At 43.0% G+C, this 24,481-nt stretch overlaps 1 protein-coding gene across 3 annotated transcripts in view; it reads right to left on the bottom strand.

The window, feature by feature from the left end:
* The window catches only part of HOXB9 (homeobox B9), a 34,310-nt gene that overhangs the window by 1,677 nt on the left and 8,152 nt on the right, over positions 1-24,481 (bottom strand). Inside the window, exon 1 of one of the 3 annotated variants that reach the window (XM_053266341.1) lies at positions 2,952-3,462. The exons of 1 other annotated variant lie outside the window; for it this stretch is intronic. In XM_053266341.1, the coding sequence (XP_053122316.1) occupies positions 2,952-3,462 (511 nt within the window). Of the gene's footprint in view, positions 1-2,951; positions 3,463-18,233; positions 18,760-24,481 lie in introns of those variants that run through there. One more of the 3 variants, XM_053266342.1, reaches the window with a different exon arrangement.

Here is a 24,481-nt window from a genome sequence, read left to right as displayed (position 1 = left end):
ATTTAGCAGTCTCTCTTCTTTGGCTGCTTCTACCCCCCTCCCCCCACCCCATTCATGATATAGTATCTATACTACCAACAGGAAAACAAATTGCCTGATGGGGTCTGTTCGCGGTGTTGCCCAGGAAAAGCTTTTTACATCACAGTCTTCCTAGAGCCACAAAGAACTATTGCGACGGGGAGGGTGGGGGTAAAATACTATGGGGCACAATTTACCCAGACGTAATTCAGCGCAAATCTTGCAGGAGCTACCCAGAAGTCCACCCCGCCTCCTGAACAATTTTAACCCAAATAGTAACATAAGAATCTGGGACTATCTGGGACTATCACAACCCACACACTTTTTGAGCGACGCTATTCATACTACTAGGACTACTCAGGAGTTAAAAGGAAAATTGTGGTTTAAGCTTTGATCAAGAATCTTAGAATACATCTATATTCTATATTCTATATTCTATATACTTACTCTCTCTCTAGAGAGAGAGAGAGAACAGCACATGCACACAATATGCACTGAGCTAAAATCCAAAGCGGGTATCTGTTAGTTTTTTTTCTTTCACAAAAGTGGAATCTTCTCACAAGGAAAAGAAATAAGACACGAAGTTTTGTATATGAAAGTCATACTTCTGTCTGACTTCCCTGATGGCTTCTGAAAATCCAGCAGCCCCATAAGCTCAGCTTCCTATTAAGTCCTTCAGAAAGCCATGCCATTTCCCTTTCCGAAAAATGAACTGCATGTTGCATTCTGTTTTTAAAAATCAGGTTGGACTTCTCCTGCCTTCCAGTCCAAACCCCTACCAGCCGCTTCCACGACAGAAGTGACTGGCTCTAATAGGCAGCATTAAATATTAAAGAAGAGGCATGCTGTTAATAATTAATACTGCTACCTATCTTTTAATGGCATTTGGATGAAATCTCCACCAATGACCCTCCTTTTAGTCGTGTTTGGGTATGTGTGTGTGATTTCTTGGCACTTCAAGGAACCATGACGTCTGCCACAGGAAAACGAGTTTATCTTTCATTTCACACTATTCCCCAAACAGGAAACAAAAATGAGAAATGTTTGTCTGGCACGCCACTCTTGAAAAACAAGGGAGAGGGGGGAAAGGGGATGAAAAGTTAGTGAGGTGGGGGGAGGAAAAAACCACACACATGTCTATATTCACAATAAGACATATTCGCAGGGTGAGCATTCTGGACAGCGAAACGCCTTGAGAAAGTCAGGCAAACCTCGAAAGGGGCTGCTGGAATGCCCAGGCACTAACGTCTGTTTCCGAGATGGAGTTTCCCCTCTCCCTGCTTTTCTGTTTGCTGCCATTTCTCTCCCCCCGCCCCCGCCCCGCATCTGACCAAACATACCTTCTACACTACAGTCCACAGAAAGCACACGGTACCCGGGCTCCCTGGAACCGAGCGAGTTTCTTAACCAATCGTTTAATATATTTTCAGTTCCCGGACTACGGCGGAGGGGGAGAAGCTTGCGGGGTGGGGGTGGGGTAGGGTGCGAACTTCCTTCTTCTGAATAGTCCACCTTTTAAGCCGCTGACCAAGAATTTCTGCCCAGTACCCCAACACAAAACGCGCATTTTCTCCCCCTCCCACTGTGCGCGCTTGAGAGAAATCCCAGGAAGGGAAACAGAAATACACAAGCGAGCAGATGCCTAGTAAATTGTCATTCACAGTTGCCCGGCTTTTCTTTCAGATTGGGGATTGAGAAAGAAAGAAAGAAAGAAAGAAAGAAAGAAAGAAAGAAAGAAAGAAAGAAAGAAAGAAAGAAAGAAAGAAAGAAAGAAAGAAAGAAAGACTAGTAAAGTAGGATAAATTAAAGTAATATACTAATAGGTGTATTACTGTTTTTCTTCTCCCCCCCCCTCCCAAGTTCTTAGGGAGCCATCCCCGCGGTGGAAACAGGAACTTTGAGCTTTTAACCCGTCAAGTAATCCCCCCCCCCCGCAATTCCCCTACAGAACCAAAATACTGAATTAGGTTATTCCACTGTTCAGAAAAATCTGGGAGGATTCCCCCCCCCCTTTGCGACAACTCTAGATACTTAAAGGCCATCGAGAAAGGAGTTTGGTTCACGGTTGCAGAGGAAGGGTGAGGAAAAGATTGTATTATATTTCATTACGCCCCCCCTCCTTTTCACTATTTTTTTTGCTCTAAGGGGGGGAAAAAAACGATAATGGCCACCATCCACCACCAGGTTGCAAAACGAAGCACACGATTAAGTTTAAGACTTTGCCAGTCTGTTCCCTTTAGCAAATAAAAGACCCAATTAAGCTCCATTCCCTTTTTACTGTTTTGTGGAAAGGGGTGGGGGAGGGAAGCTGTGGCTCTGAAATATTCATACGCACGTCGGGTGCATTTAATAAACAAACAACAATCAACTATCAAGAAAGTAGAGTGACAGAAGAAAGCCACGGAGGGAACCGGGGGTCCTTCAAGGTAAACAAGGGCACAGAGGAACAAAGCCCCCTCCTCACTTCTCCACGTGAACGTTTTCCCATCCCTTTTAAAAAACAAATCTCTTCTCCACATCCCGACCTGCATCCCGCCAGACCCACACACGCACACGCCTCTCAATCTTTTCTCGTTTCTCCCTCCGACAATTTTTCACAAGAGGACGAAAGACACAAGTCATCTCTCAGACTTTTTCAAGCCACTGGGTGAGGAGTGTGGAATCGCCTCCCCCCCCCCCTTTACATCATATTTAATTGAAGTTCAAACAAACAAACAAACAACAATCGAAATAAACGAGGCATCTCTGCCATTTCCTCATCTCCTCCCCCCTACCACCCTAGGTTAGCACCAATGGGTTTTGGGGGGTAGGAAGAGACCTTCTCTTTTAAGACTTGGATTTTTTTTTTAAAGCTTCCCTCACCCATTGTGCCATTTTATGACACCCCCTCTTAGGTTTTTATGCTGTTTACTTCCTCACTTTTTATAACTTACTTTGATCTGGCCTGCTTTTGTCCTCGCTTCCTTCACAAACTTTATTGTCCTCGAAGCTGGGCCTTTGATTGGAAGCGATCCCTTCCCCTCCAGCAGAAGTTTCTAAATGGTACTCCTGTGTCCCCTGTTTACGGATCTCCCCGGGGTGTCCCAGCAGCGGTTCTGTTTTAACTGGTCCCTGCCCGGCTATGTTTTCTGTTCTGGGCACTGGGTCCAGCCAGCTCCGTAGATACCTGCTATCGGAGGTAGGGATGTTTTGATGCTGGATGTAGGGATGGTAGACCGAAGGAAGGGTAGCAGCAGTGTGTGGCGTCAAAGGCGTCCAGGAAGCGCTGAAAACGGAGGATTTGGGCTGGAAACTACAAGAGGGGAACTCGAGGTGCTCAGTGTGGCTAGTTTGCCTGGAGTTTGAATACTGCCCGGAAGAGAATTTGGCGGCGGGAGAATCTTCGCTGTCATGACTTATAATGGAGTCGACATAATAATTGCTAAGAGTTCCAGAAATGGACATTCTTGGACATCATACGAGCCCCACGGTTCAGTGAAGGGGAAAGCAAGCAAGCAAAGCAAGCAATAAAAAAATGGAAAAAGAGTAGATCTCTAGTTAAGCTGGCGCTATAGATATTAAGGGATGGGGGGGGGCAGCTGTAAAAAAAGGCGACACTCTCGCTTAACCCCCTTTCCTCCTCCAGCATCAACTTCCTAGCCAAGAAAAAGTACAGTCGGGACTGCCGGGTTGGGAGCTTCCAGCAAAATGATTGGTCAAACTTTTTTCGTGAGGCTGATAAAGCGTCAGGGCAGGCGTAAATCAATCCTAGCGGAGGGGGTTGCGCGGGGCTGTCAAACCGCCCTCTGCATTCCATATCAAGGATGGATTGGGTTATGTTGATGCGATGTTGCAAAACGTCGGGAGTTCAGAAAGCGCGAAACGTACAGTGCAAACGGGGGCGGGGAGGGGAAGGAGCGTGGTGGGGGGTGATTGCCGGGCTGCCGGGGGGGGGGCGGTCATCGATCGCTTTCGTCGGGTTTGGTGCGGTTGCGTGTGTGTGCTTCTGAGACATGAAAGAGAAATGCTGAGTTTTGCCCTCTCTCTGCCTTCCATAATCCTCTCCTGGGGAATTCTCTCCTCCCCCAACTCCAAATCTATAAACTGCAATTCTAGACGGGCGCTCTTTCCTCCGATATGCCAATGACATTTAGCTGAGGGAAAATACAATATATACATTGCGGCTGCGTTACTTTGAAGTTTCCTACGAGGGGGTGGCGGGGAGGGATACCGTGCATGGCTACAATGGAATATATATATACATATACGGGGGGGGGAGGGTTCTGCTTTTTTTTTTTTTTTTTTTTTTGGCGGGGGTGTCGGTGGAAGGGTAATCATCTGTAAGCACGTTCTTCGTACAGTCTTTTGTATCGGACCTCCCTGCCTTCCCATCCCGGTCAAGTGCGTGTTGTATACAGTCATGTCTGTGTATATTATCTATTAAAAACTGCTGCGTGTATATGTTATATAATATGCTTGTGTGTACGTACCTGCAGGCGTGTATCTGCATGGATTTTATGTGTGCCTGCGTGAAATCTATCGCCTGTAGTGAAACCCATACAGTAAATGTATAATAAGCATATAATTAAAAGACACAATGAAACCTCTGGCCATGCATGCATATAGCTCTCTCTCTCTCTCTCTGTGGTATGCACACAAGCTTAGTGAGGCTATAGGTTTCAAAGTGCAATATCTTAATTATATGTGTGTGCCATTCTCTGATCTCACGTTTCAAAAAGATAGATAGATAGATAGATAGATAGATAGATAGATAGATAGATAGATAGATAGATATTCTGTAGGTTTCCTAGTGTAATCGCCGGTTTGTTTTGAAAGCATAGAAGGGGTGGAGGGAGGCTGCGAGAGGGGACTGGGCTGCATTGCTGAAATCAACATTCTCTCTCGCCTCCTTCCCTCCCCGCCATATACACGCACTTTAATTTTACTACCCTTGTAAAATGTCCAATCCGGTACGGATCCTCTTTGTTTCCTTACAGAAGGCGTTAGACTTGAGACGGTTAAAGAGTTGAATAAAACTTACATTAGCTTTCTTTGATTTTTATAGCCTTGAATTTACTGCCTGTGGAAAAGGAGGGTGGTTTAAAAAAAAAAAAAAAGCCAGGGGGTACCTCGCAGCATCGCAGAGCCGGTCTTCCTCCATCCCTCTTTCTCCGCAACCTTTTTTGATGCTCCAGATCCCATCTTGTTAAGCTCTAGCCTTTTGGATTTCAGTTGATGATTCCGCCATAGGTTCCACAGTCACAACGCAACGTTTGCTCCAGAGGAATCCTATTGATGTTAACGGGTTGTGGGGTGTAGAGGGCCCATCCCGATCCTATGCACATATATGTGCAAGTTTATTTCCACTCATTTCAGGGGGAATTACTTCCAAGTAAGTATTTTTAGGACCGCAGGGTGTATGTCAATAGATAGTAAATAGATAGTATGAGGTTGATAGTAACGTGCTTCGGCTTAACTGCCTCATGGACAGAGGTGATTGTGATTGTCTTTGTCATAGACTCCACGAAACCCTTTTGTGAATTCGTCTTTTGTAACCTGGAGGATTCCAGGTTTATTTCATTTCATTTCATTTTTGTCCTACCACAGGAGGAAGGGATGTTTTAACTAGAGACAGTTCTGAACTACTCCAGCGCTGGAAAAGAGAAAGATCCTTTAGAGTGCCCTAGCAAGTGTTGTCCAACACAATTCTAAATGCTATGCTGAAATGTCAAATATTAGTGAGAGAAAGGGGGCAAATGTATTCCAAACGGGGCTTCTCCTGAGCTATTGTCCTCTTTACATTTAATTCCACTCATCGTTATGTAATTCCTACTCTGAAGAAAAGCTTAACAACAGCAACAGTAGCAAAGGAAATTTGTTCTTTTGCTCAAGTATTCTTCTCCCAAGGGATGGAGGTGCTGTGTGTGTGCGTGTACCTGTGCCTGCATGCGTGTATTGTACACAAAGGTATTGTGTAGGTAGAGAGTAAAACCGATCTGAAATGGATGAAAGTATATATAGATGGATAGAAAAAGAGACAGGGAAATAAGGTAGGTAGGTAGGTAGGTAGGTAGGTAGTCAGTCGAAAATATCTGAGCAAATATGTTTAAGTGTCATTTAAAAAAAAAAATCCAAAGGAATAATATAACTGAACTCCTGAGAACACTTATTTGGAAGTATTTTTAATAAGTGTCTTACTTCTGAGTAAAAGGAGAATTTTGAAAGAAGAGGCTGAATGTGGAAGGAAAGAGGGGAAGAAATGGAAAACATAATGAAGATAGGATGGTGGAACTGGTGGATGGCACAGATATTCGTATGGAAAGGGGGACAGACAGGCAGACTAAAGTACAGTTTATCTTGGTGATAGGACCTGAAACCAATTCCTAGAACCTGTCTCCCTCTCAAGCAACTGGATAAGCTTTATCACTAGGATACGAGAGGGAGAGAGGGAAGGACACATCTAAGTCCAAAAAGTTTTTAAAAACCTTTTGTTCCATTGATTTTAAGGGTAGATTTAAGACATTGTATCACTCTCTCACTAAAAGGAATGGGAGTTAAAACCTTGAGTGGATCCTGTCCTTCAATACCCGGAAAAGGTTTGGCATCAGCAATATGAAAAATGAATGATTCTTGCATTTGTGGTAGACTTTTGTAGCTAGTTGAAAAATTGATATGGGCTCCAAGGAAAGCCACATTCTACTTGCTCTTTGGCCAAATATTAGTCAAAGATAGGCTTCTCCTGAGAAGGGCAACACTGTCCAGTGATATTAACCTGACATGGCTTTGTTTATTCGAGGATAATCTTTCCAAAATAAACACAAGTGTGTCCTTTACAAAAACTACTGTCCAAAATACGACCAATACCAAACATATATTCCAAACAATTTCCCACTGAGGTCTCTGTGTTATGTAAGCAATATATACAATGTCTGATGTTCCTAATTTCTTAAAAACAGAACAAAACCCTTACTCAAGAGGTTTTATTCAAAATAGAGGAGTCCCCCAGTGTAATTAAAGCTGAACATCAAGTATATATTCAGTTTTATGCCCTTCCAGAAATAATTGGATTTCAAATCAGTCTGATTTGTACGATCTCTCCAGATCTTTGAGTTGTGAGAGGGGGCATCAAAAATATAAGAGAGATGATTTAAAGGCACTGTGGAAAAGGAAAGTCAAGCTTGTTGATTGGCGGGAGTGATGGATAAACAGTAATTTTGGGTTGTTGTGGAAGGGGTTAAAAATTAAGTAGCTTTGAAATTTACTGATCATTAATTGAAAGGAAACACCTGTTCAGGGTTTTGCAAGATAAATTGTCCATGTTGTACCTGTAATAAATATATTATTGGAAAATCCTCGGGCACCTCCTATAAATAATTATGAGGCATGTCAGCAGCGGAGTATATAATTTTCTGGAGTATATAAATTCATAATAAAATGACTTAGGGAAAGTTACCCTGAAGTAGAACTCAGGGCTTTGAGGGATTCCCCTGTGCAGTAAACCACACAAGAAGACCTGCAAAAGCAATTTGCCTTTTCATGCTTTGGAGTTTTACCTAGGGATGTATTAATTTTCATTTCTTCTCCTCCTTTAAAAATATACATTGGCATGTAGGTCATTCCCTTACATCCTTTAGAGAGAGGTTAAATATCACTTCTTTTTTAATGTTCTGTTTTGGAGAGAGGTGGTTATTTTGCTCAGTTTAAGGGGCTTGTTTCCTTTAAGAAAAATACTAAACATCATCCAGTGTTTGGATAACAGTTGTCCCTTTTGAACAATTAAGGAGCTTATTACCTTTAAGAAAAATACTAAACATAGTTCAGTGGTCAAAGAACTACTCTCCCTTTTGGAGAATTTCCTCCTAGGTTGTTATCAAAGAACTTAAAGACACAGGATTTTTGTTCGTTTGTTTCACTCAGTGTTTTTAAAGGACTATTAACTGGCCATTACAAAGATTTCATTTCAACATCCTACAGGACTTTCTACATGCTGCTGCAGTATGTAACTCCAAAAATCATCCCACTTCTCCTGACATCAGGCCTCAGTCCAGTTAACCTACAGAACACAGACTTAAACCAGCTTAGCCCAACTGTATAAAATATAATCTAGTTCGTGGAGATGCAAAAGCTTGAGTTTGATTTGCATTGTGAACTTACTCGGGTTTGCGAACTGGATTGCCTTAGACAAATGCGTTTGCGCTGGTACAAGATTTTAAAGATAAGGTGAAAAATCCTGCTCCATTAATTTCTTATATAGTTTTAAAGACTTGTGGCACATCCACACAATACATCTAGAGGCTTTAGCCAACAACTAAAAAGTTATCTTCCATTCATGTTAAAAACAGAATACCCAAAGGTCAGGGTTTTCTAGGATTTTGAACCTGTGGATTGTTCAGAAATATCCTCATTGTTTGTGAGTAGTGGGGAAAATGTTCAAAGAACACGGAAACTCACTTCTACATTGTACTTTCACACACTAACCTTCGGTTTGATGTTACGCGTCCTAAGAACATTTCCTTTATAAACAGCCAGTAATGTTATTCAATGTGAAGATATATCATCTTTAAGGCAAAATAGCCCCAGTTTTATATAAAAATATCCGGGGTGCAAATTCTGTGTAACCCATTTGTCACCCGAAACGTATTTCAGTGGGGCAATTGATCTCTAGAACTTTGGAATCCCTATAACTCTGGGGATCCCTAAAACTCAGATAAAATATAACTTCTGACTTATATCAGTATAAAGAGAGCTATATGTCTACACACACACACACACACACACACGGAATGACCAGTCCGTTTTTAAAAAGAAGCATGCAAATTCCAAGTCTTCTTTAAAACAGGCCGCTCACCAAACATTCACTTCCGAGCAGAATAAATGTTATCCAACTTTGGAACGCTTTTATGTTGGGAATGGTTGGAGAATGTGACACCTTCAGAAACTACACCTTCTTCAACAGGCTCCCACACAAGCCAGCTAAGGCCGCAATCCTATGCACACTTAACTGGGAGTAAGCTCCATTGCACACAGGACTTACTTCCGAGTAAACATATGTAGGATTGAACTGCACGTCTTTTAAAGGCTATTTTAAGACTGCAAGCAGGACGATGACTGCTTGGAACATCCCTGCTGAAATCACACAGTGGTGTTAGTCCACTTTAATTGAAACAAGTGCTTGGATCCAAATACATTTGCTTGGCAAAGTGGTAAGCAAAGTCAGCAAAGTCCTTTGCTTACAGTGGATTTGATTTTAGGATTTTAGAATCCTAAAGCCACCGTCCAAACGTATTTATATTCGGCAGCAGTCCGACCGGCTAACCAAGGGCTACGCTGGAGCGCATGGCTGGTAGGTTGTGCGTCAACCAACGGCTTTTTTGAACAGGGGTGATAACTTCTAAAAGGCTTTGCTGGCCTTGTAGTCCTACTGAAATAAAATGGACTTTGCTCCCAGACAACGTGTGTAGGATCGCAGCCTAACACTTCGCTCCTGAAGGCATGCTTAGGAATAAGATCTACATTCAGTTCTGTTCGCTTACTATCAGTTTGCTTGCTACCGAGGAAAGGTGATTAGGGTCGTGAACCCGCGGAGACGGGTGTTAATCGCGTTACTAGAAGTTACACAGTTAGGAGTCTATCCTATAACAACTTCAAAACCTCCTCTAAGGATTCTGCCAGCTCCTAATATTCGCTATTGTTCAGTTTACAGCTAAGAACACGCACACACACAAGCACAGGCCCACAGAATCTTTCTTTCTTTCTTTCAGTGGAAACAGAACCCTAAGCCTAGCACACAGAAAACAGACTTCAGGCCAGTCTGTTATAGGTTATGAAAGGAACTTTAGTTCTGAGGGTGGTAGGGAGGCAGAAAAGCCATGCAGATGAAAGCTCTATTTTATTTAAAGTAAAACCCATTTCTGTTCCCTAAACCTTTTTTTAAAAAGAGAAGAAATCTAGCTTTCTCCACTTCCCATGACAGCGTAGAGTTTTGAATGCTACCGTTTTGGTTTGTTTGGGTGTTTTAAGCAAGTGGAGGGAGGGAGGGGAATTCCTTGTCTGAAAGGAAGCAAAACAATGTTCACATGTGGGCAATACTCCAGGAGCTGAAACTAGACCTGACTTTCAAAACCCAATTCCAAATGAGGTTTATAATCTTAACAGTTAATAAAGCAGTTAGAGATCCCTTGTAAAGTTAGAGGCCTGTGTGAGTTGCAAGAGGATAAGCTGCTTAGGAAAGTCAGGGGATGGGGGAGGGGATCACACAATGTATTTTTGTTGCCTAAGAACCAATACTGGGCATCAAGATTACTCTTTCCATTTAGATGCGCTTAGAGTATTGCTGAGATGAGAAAGGACAAAAATCTACCTCGGCAACATAATTTAACTTCAGGCCATAATTCCAGGTAACAGAGTTACTCCAGAATACATGGCTAGCTTGCATGCAAGCCGATGTGTCTCCTACATGGGCTAATTCCACTTATGTAAGAGTAAATCCCATAGAAACCAATGGAACAACTTACTTTCAAGCAAAAGCTCAAAAGACTGGGGCGAGAGGAAGTGTTAAATCAAACAAGCATTCTCTGCTTCTGAGTTGTTTCTAAATTAGCTCCTATGTTTCAACAAATAGCTAATTTATACACAGATGTTCAGGCGTGGGCTCAGGAAGGTAAATGCCATAGATTCCACTAGAATCTTCAGGTGGGTACGCTTAATTTCTTCACACTATGGCACTCCAGAGGAAAGTTCTCCTGCACAAGCCCCATTCACATGAATGGGCTCTGTCCACACCATTAAAATATGTTCTACTGAAGTTTATGAAATTTGTCTCCCAAGTTTTGGAGAGGTCACACATGGTTGTGGGTTGAAATCTTCATCACTTGAAGTCAGTGGGAGCTATCAGAAGACTGCGATGCTTAGTGACTTTACCTGTAAAATAAACTTCCATTGTTGCTTAAATTCCTATTGGCGTTTCCTAAGTAAATAAACTTCGGTCTGTTGAGGTGCTCTGGAAAAGGGAATGTAGCTTTGTGGTCTCAGGGAGCTGAGGTGGGGGCAGGGAGGTATGGATTAGAATAAAGTTCTAATATCTCTTCAAACATACATGAACGAATCTCCAAACATTATTTAAAGCTCTATAATGTGAAGAGCCAGATTAATAGGCCATGAGATGTGGTGGTTGGTGAGGGGTCCAAAAAAGGGGACGAACACACACACACACACACACACACACACACACACACACACAGAGAGAGAGAGAGATTACATTTGGATTCCTCAAGTATTCCTCCATATTATCTGTGGAAGGAAGTCTTGCTTTTAAAAGGTGGGCGGGGAAGAGGCAGACAGAGAATGTTCCTTTCAGATTGTACCACGTTTGTGGAAATAATTAACATCCTAGATGCGGAGGAATGAGAGATCCCTCCAAAAAAAGGGGATGGGTGGGGGGAGAATGGTGAATTTCAGAGGCTAGATGTGTCAAAGTTAGTGTTCATTGTCTTTCATATGTGGAGTGTGTGTGTGTGTGTGTGGAGCGGGGGGGGGGGCATAATCCCAGGCCCGGCAGGAGTGCTCTTGTTTTTCATTGGCAAAGAGACTGTATTTATGTGGCGCTTCCTTTAGTGGCCAAAGGCGTGGACCTTGCTCCAGGTAAGCCCGGTCTTTTTCTTACTTTGGGATGGACAGAAGCAAACAGGCCGTTTTAACAGAAACCAGCAGATAGATTTCCGGCCACCCCACCCCACCCCTCGGTTAATTATCTTCACTCCCCTCCGCTCATGCAGGACTTGGTTTGATTCCAACAATAAACCAAGAAAAGTCTGTACTCAAGAAAAGTCTACTTCCGTTAGTTTGAAATGACATTTTAGCTTTGTTTTGGTAGCCAGGATACTCAGGAATACATATAATGGGTTTTATGTGTAAATTATTTTACTACTACTACTACTACTGCTACTACTACTACTACTACAAACCTAGTTTAACCGCGGAGGTTATTATGTGAGCAAATTTAAGACTGAAGTCCTCTTGAAGACTCCTGCTTGGGAGCAAGTCCCACCGAAATCAGAAGTCTGGGTTAAGTCTGGGTACATGTAGGTTAAGATCAGGGCGTGACCCAATTGCTTTAATCGAAGCAATCCAGTTTAACTGGGTTCTGGATCGCCGTGACTGGATGCCACCCTGCCTTTGTTTATGTATTTGTGCAAACGGGGAAATGTGCGGGTCCGCTTTTATTCAGATACCTCCGCCGCAATCCACCACCTATTTGCTCTAAAGTCCGACTTCAGCTAATTGGACTGTTCCGGAATGAATTGTTAATTGAGGTCAATATACATTCATAGATTTACAAGCCCAGTATTAGGCATGTAGGTTTGCAAGTAAATCCTGTTGACTTAAATGTTATTTGCTTTCGAGAAAGCATACTTACAGCCCAATGATCTGAAGCATGTTTACTCTGATGTAAATATTCTCAGAAGTGATTCCAATGCAATTTAGCGCCAAAATTTAGGAAAACATCCTTGATGTGTGATTCTACTTAGTTAAATTGGAAGCAAGTTCCGTCCTTTAAATCAATGGGTCTGACTCTATATCTTATAATATGTAGGTAATATGTTGAGGATCCGGTTTGGCCAAGCAAGATAACACGCACAACACTTCCCACAAATACAGAAGGCAAATACTGCGGTTTTCATTTCCCAACCTCTCCTTCTATCCCCCATCACCTTCTTCCTCTCATTCTGAAACTGTTGCCAAATTCCAGTGCATAAACTTTTGGCACGCTTCGCTGCCTTTTTACTAGGCATAAGTAGTGGTTCCAAAGTCTTGGAAAAGAAGAAAAATCACAGCTACCCAGTACCCACCAAAGTAGGTTCCCGCTCTGCCAGAAAGCTCCATTCACACGAGAGAGACAGCAGTCTACATTCGCATTTCGAAGTTTTTGGTGAATTACCCTGTCAGGTAAAGCTGCCCTACTTTGGATGGCGGCACTAAACACACTCACTGGATCCAGGAAAGGATTAACACAGAAAGAAGCCCCACGGATTGAATGGAACTTCCATTTACTTGACTCAGGACTGCGGCCTTTCTGAGAAGCAGGTTCTGTTGAAATCGATGGGATTTGCTCCCAAGTGCATATGTTCAGATCATGTGAGCATAAAAATTGCCATCATGGATCAGAGCAAAGGTCCGTCTGGTGCAGTTCTCTGGGGCACCATTTAGAGAGAGTAGGGGGCAGTCGCCTCCCCACCCCTCCATTTCAACCGACATGTGATTATTCCTCAGGAGCACCTTATATCTCTGAAGATCAAGGGAGATAAAAAGCAATAGCCACAAATGCCCTTAAAACACAATTGCCTCTGCTTTGTCATTTAATCTTGGACGGATCCAAGAGCAGGCTTTGAACTTTGCTGTATTTCTTTATCCCGTTATCGAAATCTCCCCAGCCCGCACCCCTGAAACGTGGAATGGTACCGTTGCTGGCGCTCTGTCTCTAGCAGCAGCTAGTCAGATGCCCCGGGGAAATGCACAGGCAGGGTGAGATGGCGATCGTGCAGCCATCATGGGGCGGGGTGCCCAGCCTTTCTGCCTTCTCTGTGAAACCGCGTCGTCATTGCATGAACTCAGCAACTTGTGTTAACGCGGCAAGGCCTCAAACGAACCACCTGCACGCAAGTCCCTCTGAAATTACAGACCAGTGTAAAGATAATCGGGGCATTTAAGCCTAACGTTACATTCTGCGGCTTTCAATGGGAATTTTCTTTCCAAGATAAGTTTTTAGCAGAGAGGGGCTTTCCTGTGTAAACCCGTTGAAATTACTGGAAGTTGTGCGCTAGCAGGACTCAGAGGCTGTATGCATGTCTCCTGCACCCAAGGCTTGTTTATGTTTCTCCATGTACGAAAAACTGCGTTTGAGTTCCTTATACCACTGTGGATATCCTTGGTGTGGAAGAAAAATCGAATGGACATCCTAGCGAGGTAAATTTTACGGTAAGGTTGTAGGCCATTTTAGATAAAACATCTTCTAAACTACCTTAGCACCAGTATGAAAACAACAACAAAAGCCGCCAGCTTAGCTAAGCTATATAATGCGTTCCCACGAGCGAGCGCTGTGCTTTGTTCGCGCTCCCAAAGCACGCTAAATCTGTGCCTTCAACTCATTTTACGTTGCAGTACAAGCGTTAATGGCCCCAGTGGAACTTCTTCCCACATGAATGTAAGAGGTGTTAGTGTTTCCCTCTGCCTTAGTTCTGCCACTGAGGGGGTTTTCCTCCTCAGTTCTGTCACCATGTTATGTCAACAGCCTAGTTAAACCCAACATTCTAGAATGAATTAGACTTCTCTGGTCTCTTTAGAGTCTAAATCGTCTTAAAAATGAGTACCTACATTGGGTTGTGGACTGTTTAGGGAAGGCTGCTCTCTAATCTTCTACTGTAAAATACCCCCTACTGACTTACTGGGTCTATTCGTGGTCAATTATAAACACTTTCCTTGAAGGTGCCTTTTATTTCAGTGGAATTTGCTTCCAAGTAAATGTATTCAAAGAACTTAGTCTAATGCCTCAACCTTAAAGTTTCCCCCATTGAACAAGCTGGGCCCACTCCATTGGGGAATTATGTTGTGCAAGCTCAATTGACATGATTTGGAGCTGCACAAGAGCACATTTCAGTGAAGCTTGCACAGGAGAACTTCCAGGCAGACTGGACCCCTTATCTGGAAACACCATGCCCTGCTGGTTTAGCTAGGACTTAATTGAATAAGACTGCAATCTTTTGTAGACTAAGTCCACATTTAATTCAGTGGCATCTACTGTTGGATTGTGGTGCACATAACAAACAGAGTGGAGTCCACTCCAGACGAAATCTGTGTTCAGACTCTGAACTGGAAGTCTGAAAATCCTGCCATGGAACCCTAGTTGTGTGGGGACTAACAGAGGAGGAAAAGCAGACTGTCCATCATGTTCAGAGGGGTGTGTGTGTGTACCGGAATGCTACATAATGCTAATGTAGCTGAACATATGGTATATATGAACATAGATTCCAGGGCAGAGCCTTCAGCTGCATTAGCATTATATGATACCCCACTACAAACACACACACACACCATTGAACATGGGCAGACTGTTTTTCCTTCCCCACTTGTGGAAATTCAACTGAAACCTCATAAGAACATAAGAACAGCCCTGCTGGATCAGGCTCAGGGCCCATCTAGTCCAGCATCCTGTTTCACACAGTGACCCATCAGATGCAACTGAAGCCTACAGGCAGGAGTCAAGGGCATGCGCTCAGCTAGTTAGTGCAAACAATAATGCTAGTGAGCATTACTACTACTACCACCTACTATTACTACTATGGATGTTTATATCTTGCTTTTCAACAAAGGTGCTCAAAGCAGTTTACACAGAGAAATAATTAAATAAATAAAATGGTCCCCTGTCCCAAAAGTGCTCACAATCTAATAGGAAAGGAAAATATAGTAGACACCAGCAACATCCACTGGAGGGATGCTTGGATAGGAATAGTTGCTCTCCCCTTGCTAGATATAAGAGAATCACCACTTGTAAAGGTATCTCTTTGCTCAGTTAAGGGGCCGGGAAGCAAGTCTGGGCCTCAGACATAGGGAAAATATTTCTAATATGAATGCAGCACCTCTGTAGAGAGAAACTTACATATCTGTCAGCTAAAAAAAAGAAGGAGGCCTGTTAGATGTGCGCGTCATTGTGAATGATATCTTTTGGGAGAAATCTGCAGCTATTTTTTTCAGCTGAATGGCACATTCTCAAGTACATTCTCCTAATTCAAAATTGCTTTCAATGCTGGGAATGCATTCCCAGTTACGGATATTATAGATTAAGGGATGTTAAGAAGAAGCAGAGATGAAAAAGCACTGAAGTCGATATTAGTATTATTGCCTTAAAACTCAACATGTTGGGTTTCTTAAAGTCACATTTCAAAAGCCACTTGTGAAACCGCATTTTGAAGTTCGTCTAGTTGTGCGAAATTTCATTTTAATTAAGGTGGCTGACACAGTGAGGAAAATTACTCAAAGTCATCCCATCAAAGTTAAAAATACAACTAGGCATTGTCCTTTTAATGTCAATGGGATTACTTCGAGTAATTTTCTTCATCATATCAGCCAATGTATGTAAACATTAACTTAAAAAAAAAAAAACATTCAGAAGTTTTCGTCTCCAAACCCCACCGCAATGAGAAATGCCCTCCTGTACAGCTCTCCTATGGGGTTTTGCCGCAGGAGAACTTTTAGACTGATTTATAATAGATCATAAGAACCATTCTGAAAAGAAAATGAATCAAATATTTCTGTCGGGTTTCCAGACTCGCCCCCTCCCCCCCCAAGCATCTGAGTTCCCCCTGACTTTACTGAACTCTCCGCACCAAACCTAATAACATACCTTCAGCCCCCAAAACATATTGTTCTCCCCTTCACCGCAAAGTGTATCCCCACCCCACCCCAAGTGATAAGTTGTTCCTTAAGCCTGTCTGCCCCCCCCCAGCCTCCTTTAATTCCTTGGAAACTTGTCTTTTAAAATATCTGGCAAATTCCATATAAATTATGTCATCATTAGAATAGTGGAAGTATGGACTACTAGAGCGCCAGAGGAGGCGGAGGCGCAGGAGGCGGGGAGGGGCTGAAATCTTAAGCACTGCACACTTACTTGAAAGTTAGTCCCCCTAAAACCAGTTCCAGAAGAATGATTTATTGTAGAGTAGTATGAACGCCCAAATGACTGAGAGATTTCTATGAAGTGGCTAATTTCGTGTAGAGCTATCTTCTGAGACGTCTCCCTTCGTCAAACTGAAGGGAGCTGTGCACGAGCTCTCTAGATTCGTTCGCGTCAATTAGTTTTGCGCAGGATAACTTCCCACTGGATTGTGCCCACGGACTAGGGTGCCTGGTGGGATAAACAAAAGACTCCCATAAAGTTGAGGGAACTGACAGGAACACTTTCAAGGAACACTTCCGGCGTCTGGTGGAAGCGGGCTCCGGCCTCCCAAAACTGCAACTGCTGCAACAATCGAGCGTCCTAACCCTTCTTCCTGTCATATACGGACTTCATACTTCTGGGAATCTACACGGAGCAACTTTGAACCAAGCAGGCGCCTCTTTCTAACGCGCCCGTCATAAACCAGCTAATCCGTTTTAAAACCAAACACTCCCGTTTAAAGACGATCGCCTCTGGAGGATTAAACAGCTAAGACGCCATACGTCTCAAACCCTTTAAGGCACAATCCTGTGCGCTGCCCCGCTGCAATAAAACAGAGTTGCACAGTCCTTTATTCACACAAGCAAGAGTTGCCAGGAGCACAGCATCCCCCCCCCTTCGAGCTGTGAATTTAGGGGCGGGGGCGCTGTATTAGTCTCTCCCCCCACCGTGCGAATTCAATGGCGTGGGAGGGAGATTTTAATTAACGGGCCCTGAGTTCTGCAAATAGGTCTTTAAACGTTTCGTGACTTAATCTGTTGTAAATATAGAGCGAGGGCGGGGGTGGGACTCTGTAGCGTCCCATTACGCCAAGATTTGCTGTGTGGTTTCCGCTGAACTGTAAATTCAATAGAGGTCCTCTCTCTCACACTGCTTCCCAAGAGCCTTGGATGAAATAAGATTCGTACAGCGCACGTTTCAGGTTTAAAATTGCTGTCGCTATAATTAGAAATGATAAGAATTCTCCATCCCAGCTTAAAAAATAAATAAATCCCTATATTAAGGAAAGCAAGCAAGCAAGCAAACAAACAAAAAAGTCGAGGAGAATAAACTGGAGTAAATCAGGTAGTTTTATGTTCTTGCGTGTTAAAATCGAATTCCCAACAACGTGAAACTACCTAATTCACAAAACAGTTCTAGTTCATGCTTGGGCGTCAAAGGCTAATGTGGCTCAAGGAAGCGCCCAGAGCGGCCATTTTGTTTGGCCTCAGCTGTGGTCGTTACTTTCTTCTTCTTCTCCTAATAGAAAACAGTTGCTAGGAGACAAAAGCCACAAAAAGACCTTTCAAAGGCTAAATTAAAAAAAGGAAAAAAAGGGGGGGGAACACAACACCCTGCCATTTCCCGAAACCACTATTCAAATTATTTCCTCTGTAGAGTGTCTAAAACGGATCTGTCCTGCAGGACATTACAAAGAGCAGGACAAACGCACCAGGGGGAGACAGTAAAAACGCCGTTGACATTGAAAAACAGCACTCTATTTTCGGATCCTAAAGTTGAAGGCAAAAACAAAACAGAGCAAAACAAGTCAGCTAAGGGTTTTTAATGCATCGTTTTAATAAAAATCGCTCACCAGGTTTGGCAGTTTAAGAAACAAAAAATTATGGCAAGTTTCTAGAGTGCTCCTGTAACCTGAATTTTCAAAAAGCCCACCGTTCAGGTTTCTAGCTTCGTACAAAGCATATTTGGCTGGCAGCAACGCGCGTTTTTGGAGGCATTCCAAAGGAGAGACTTGCTCTCGATTTAGACGGAACGGACAGAAATCCAAACCCGGACAGTGGCGTGGGTGGGGGACACGCAAAAATGTGATTTTCCTGGTCGTGCCGATCAGATCTCTCCCGTTAGATCACGTTGAGAATCTGAACTGCAAGGTGCAAGATTAGGGTATAGTTCAGAGGGAAGTTCTCCTGCGTAAATCCAGCCCCACTGAAATGAAGGTCTCCTGCGTCCGTCCCACTGCGTAAGGGAAGTTCTCCTGAGTAAGTCCCACTGAAGTTAAAGTCTTCTGCGTAAAAGTCCCACTGCGTAAGGGAAGTTCTCTTGCGTAAGTCCCACTGAAATGAATTAAAGACATTGCCGATGGTGACTTTGAGTCATTTTTTGCTCGACAGTCTCTGAAACTTCTGACGGAGGTTACCTTCTCCTAAGAAAGAACATGTTCTTGGGCAAGTAAACCACGTTAGTGCTATTAAAGTGTTGGTTGTATCAAGCTTGAGCCTCCTGGTGAATGGTGCGCATTGACAAATTGGTCACTGCTTAGTTTATTAAAAGTAGAGTGAGTGAGTGAGTGAGTAAGTTAGAGAAGAAAGGGGAGAAGGAGGCTCTGGAATAAACCGGCCAAAAGTAATATTCTCATCCGAGCTCGAGATGGTGTACATAGATGCCCCCCCCAGTCTTACAACAACCCTGTGAGGTAGACTAGACTGGGAGACAGTGACTCGTCTAAGGTCCAGTGGACCTAAGCAGAGATTTGAATCCGAGTCTCCTCAAGCAAGTTGGTGATCCCTGCTCCAGTTACTCTTGGTGAAGGAAAGGCAGTCTACGGGTGGGAAGTCCCCTTAATTCAGAACTGGCCCTGAAAACAGTTACCAGGGTGAGGAACTGTTCTGAGCAAATGAAGATCTGAACAAATGTAGACTATGTTGTGGTTCTGTGTTGTATCTCATTGCCTTTCTGTTACTAGTCGCTCTAATTGGTGCCCCTGCATCCGCCCAAATTGATGGGCACATATATACCCACTGCCTCCTTGATGCAGTTGATGAAGCTGGCTGTTGCTCATGAAAGCTCAAGTCACAGTGAAGTGGTTACAACATATTCCATCCGGATAAATTCCGGCGGGAGTCTCATTCATCTCAATTCATCTTCCACTTGTGCAGAAGGACTTCCCAGTGGCTGGCATTCTGGCTAAATCACCCACTGAAATTAAGTCGTAACTCCTGAGTAGTACTACTGAGTAATTTAGTCTGGATTTCAGACATTGAATTTTGGGTGGATCCTTTATGGTGCTACAGGATTGTCCGCGCAATCCTCCATGAATCAAGTGTGTTCAAAGGGACTTACTACCAGATAAATCGGCCTAGGATTGCAGTCTGTGCATCTTCTTGCTGCAGACCAACACAAGTCTTCTGGAATGTGTGTCTAGACACCTAAGACAACTTTCCATTTTGTCTTACGAACAGTCTTGTGATGCTGAAAAGCCTGCACACCTCTGCCTGAGCCGAAGTGCCGAAGTTCTGTCCTATTAAATGCCAATGCCAATGCCATGTTATCTGTTTTGTACTCCTGAGGCTTTTTTGCCAACGTCCAGAACAAGATACTTAACAGTGTCAGCCACGACGCTAACAGGACACTGATTTTGTGGAACAAGCCCCTTCCCTTTTTACTTAACCAGCAACACTCCCATACTAACTGCGCTCTTTTGGAATAAGCAGAGCTTAATCTGGAAGCTAATCCCACGTGTTTTTAGATGGGGTTATTACTTGGAAGGGAACACAGACGGGCTGCATCATATTCATGTCCATCGATTGAGTTAATCATCAAAGAGCAGGTGTGACCAGACTAAGGCTCTCCAGCTGTGGTCGGATTACATCTTCCAGCATCCCCAGACACAATCTATCGTGGCTGGGGATGATGGGAATTGTAGTCCAACCACAGCTGGAGAGTCTGAGGTTGGCCATCTCTGCCATAAAGCCAGGGTGGTGTAGTGGTTAGAGTGCTGGACTAGGACAGGGAGACCTGAGTTCAAATCCCCATTCAGCCATGATACTTGCTGGGTGACTCTGGGCCAGTCACTTCTCTCTCAGCCTAACCTACTTCACAAGGTTGTTGTGAGGAGAAACACCGCTCTGGGCTCCTTGGAGGAAAAGTGGGATATAAATATAATAATAATAGAGGAACATCTCAAGACTTCACAAATAGTCTTTTTCAATCATGTCAGTTCAAACATTGGTGAGCAGGTCTTGTGGTAGAACGCATGAATTGTCCCCTTTGCTAGCAGGGTTCACCTTGGTTTGCATTTGGATGGGTGACTACATGTGAGCACTGTCTGCTGTAAGATATTCAGGGGATGGGGCCATAGCTCAGTGGAAGAGCATCTGCTTGCATGCAGAAGGTCTCAGGTTCAGTCCCTGGCATCTCCAGGTAGGGCTAGAAAGTCTCCTGCCTCAAATCCTGGAAAGCTGCTGCCAGTCAGTGTAGACAATCCTAAACTAGAGGGGGAAAGGGTTTAGCTCAGTATAAGGCACTCCCTGTGTTCCATATTCAGCTGTGAGCCACAAAGAATTGAGTAATCCCAAAGTGTACATGCATGTAATATTACATGGCTTTTAATGGAACTCCTAATAGTTAGCTGAGAGGAACCATCCTTTGCATATCTGTTGGAGGTAAGTGTCCTTGAAATCAGTAGGACCTATGCCTCAGTTTAGGATAAGGGTACCAGATAGATGAAGGGCTAGTTTCCAAAATCATTCTTAGAGAAGATGTGGGTAAGGCAGTTTAATGCATATCTGCCTTACTTAATATAATTTTGCCTTGCCCAATATAGCATAACATTGTGGCCATTGAGCTCATACAAATATCTAAGATTTTCTTTTCTATTCTTAAAACATAATATTTTATGAAATAATGGCCATTAACACATGACTTCTTTAAATTCAGAGGGAAAAGGCTGCAACCCTAACACACTTCGTTCAGTTCAAAACTGAATTCTGTGCAACAACTTGCTATTAATTGTGTCTTGATACTTGAATTGTGTCTCATACTTGTGCAACAGCCAAAAAAGATAATTCTATGGTGAAGTTTTCACAGCTGTAACAGCACTCCTTTTAAAGTATTCTTCCATTGCAGGACAGATCTTTGGAGCCAAAGAAGTTAACAAAGGAAACAAGGCAATTTCCCCTATGAAGAATTTCATGCCAGTCCCTCATTAAATGACATGTTGAAATTTAAGATAAACACCATACAGGAGGTGGGATGGAACAGAAGATATATTAGACTTTAGGCAAATATAATACTTTTAAATGATGGGCATTTGTTGTCTTCAGTTCAGCACTAGCAGCCCAGTCCTAAACTTTGGAAGCAAGTCTCATTTACCTTAATATTTAACTTATAATTTAAGAATACTTCAACAAGTGAGGGGCAGTGGGGGGCACTAGTATGAAAGAAAATAACAGAAAATAATATCCTATTTTATTACAGCAATAATATAAAACAAAATTTTAAAAATGGAACCTCTGAAGCAAGATCAGCATGATCACATGATGTCCCAGATTAAATCTGGGATGCAATTTTGGGACAGCAAGTCTAAAAAGAAGTTGATTCCCCACTCCTGCAGGATTCTAAATCAAATACAAATGTTGTGCTTCCCTTCTATTATCACAGAGTGGTGAAATACGCACAGCTTAATTCATAGAAGCAAATACAACTTGACTGTGCCAACATAAATTCATGTTCTTGGCTACCACCAAGGAAATCCTTTATAATGCCATTATCTCTAGGAATCAGTCAGTCAGTCAGACAGACAGACAGACAGACAGACAGACAGACAGACAGCAGCAAGGATCTTAGTATACATACACTTATCTACATATATGTGTGTTCATATATGCCATATTTTGCAAACCATTCCTAAATTATGTCATATCTTTAAGGCCTTTTAAAAACCATGCATCAGATGTTGCACCATTTTAGCCCGGTTTGTCACATCTTTGCTACCACTTTCCACCCTTTTGAATAGTGACATACTTTATGGATGGTTCCAGTGTTGGAATGGGAAACATCTGTCCCTTAGTTTGCTTTGTGCTAAAAGGAGATATAAATATGTCATTTTTCTTTAGAGTTGTCTAATAATCATGATATATTGAGTTACAAGTATACCAAATTTAATTTTTCTATCTGATGTGGAAATATCTTGATTATTTTGATACTCCGTGAGTGTGAGAGTGAGTGAGTGAGTGAATGAGGTGTGTGTGTGTGAGAAGGGGGGCGCTCAATAATATCTTCCCAATAGTACCTACTTAACCATTCAGATCAACTTCAGGGAACTAGGTCCATGACCTTCCACCACCTGAAATACAGTGACTGAGCATGACAGGCAGGGTCTTTTCAGTTGCAGCACTTCCACTGTGAAATGCCTTCCCAATGGAGACCATCACTACTGACCTTCTAGTGAGTTGTAAAAACTTGGCCATTTCAAAAGACTTTTCTGTGAAGTCGTTCTAGATTGCCTTTACTAGATATTGTTCATTGCCTTGGTTATGACAGAGTTCTAGAAAGGCAAGCAGACTGATTGTCAGTCAAGCAGACTGAAGACAGCCTGTCCGCCTATCTGTCTGTCTGACTGTTTACACCAGGGCTGCTGCACAGCTTGGTCTACAGACTGGACTCTGTGCATTCCTATTGGTCACTGTGGCTGGTGATGATGGGATCTGTAGTACAAAAACAGCTGGAGGGCCAAAGTTGTGCATGCCTGGTCTACATCTTTCTGTAAGAAGTGATGACCAAATTAACCAACAGGCAAGCAGACACACAGATATTCTTACATATAAAACATGCTTTATCAGAAATACAATTGGAGCCAGGGCATTTTCCATTTTCTATTCAGGATCTCCCTCCCTCCCTATAATGCAAACAGCCAGTGTTTCCTGTAACAAGGATCCCCAGATGTTGTTAACTACAACTCACATAATACCAAGCCAAAGGCCACTGCAGCTGGGGATGATAGGAGTTGTAGTCAACAACATCTGGGAATCCCTGTTACAGGGAGCACCGCATAGAGCACACTCATACTTCTTCAGTTAAGTTGAGGCCCCTAGAAATGAGATGCAATACCCAGAAGCACTTGCACAGCCAAATAGCAGTAGTGATGTTTAGTTTCACTGGAGACCTGGAAAGATCTGATTATGTATAGGAAATCTAAGAGTAGTTAATAAGGCACTGGAGGCAACATAATACCTGTATTCCATATTAGGTGCCAAATAACATAGGTGCCAACTACTGGTGCCAAGGAAAATAGTGAATGGAGAGCTGGTCTTGTGGAAGCAAGCATGAATTGTCCCCTTTACTAAGCAGGGTCCACTCTGTTTTGCATTTGAATGGGAGACTACATGTGTGAGCACTGTAAGGCATTCCCCTTAGGGGATGGAGCCACTCTGGGAAGAGCATCAGCATGCTTGCATGCAGAAGGTTCCAAATTCCCACCCTGGCATCTCCAAGATAGACTTGAGAAAGACTCCTGCCTGCATCCTTGGAGAAGTAGCTGCCAGCCTGTGTAGGCAATACTAAGCTAGATGGACCAATGGCCTTACTCAGTATAAGGCAGCTCCCTATATTCCTATGCATTTTGTCACTGGTGAGTTTTATACCTGCTCTGCCATCCATCCTGTAAGGAACCAGTGCTGCAAGTTATAACTAGTGGTAAATTTATTGTATGTGGCTCCTTATCCACCATCTTATGTCACTGGTGACATAAGCACAGGTAGTAATTCGCTTACATACATTTTTCAGAAAAGTACTGTTAGGGAAGTTATTATAATCCCATTTTATTCACAGAAGTAAGCAAACTACTAGTGCTGTTCTTGACATTTATGCCCAGGACAGGCTCACAGTTCTGGAAACCCAACCCTGGGAATCAGCACCAAGGCAAGTTAAGAAGAATGTTTGTGCTAAAATTGTTGTTAGCATTCCAAATTCTCATAACTGTAGAGACAGCTCGTGCTCCATAGCTGGACAAGCAAAAAGCCAACAAAACAAAACAAAAAACCCAGCTGGCTGTTACTG

This window comes from Hemicordylus capensis, chromosome 6 (genome assembly GCF_027244095.1).
Source record: "Hemicordylus capensis ecotype Gifberg chromosome 6, rHemCap1.1.pri, whole genome shotgun sequence".
NCBI lineage: Eukaryota > Metazoa > Chordata > Lepidosauria > Squamata > Cordylidae > Hemicordylus > Hemicordylus capensis.
Note: the sequence above shows the minus strand (reverse complement) of the source record. Positions and strands in the feature narration are given on the sequence as shown.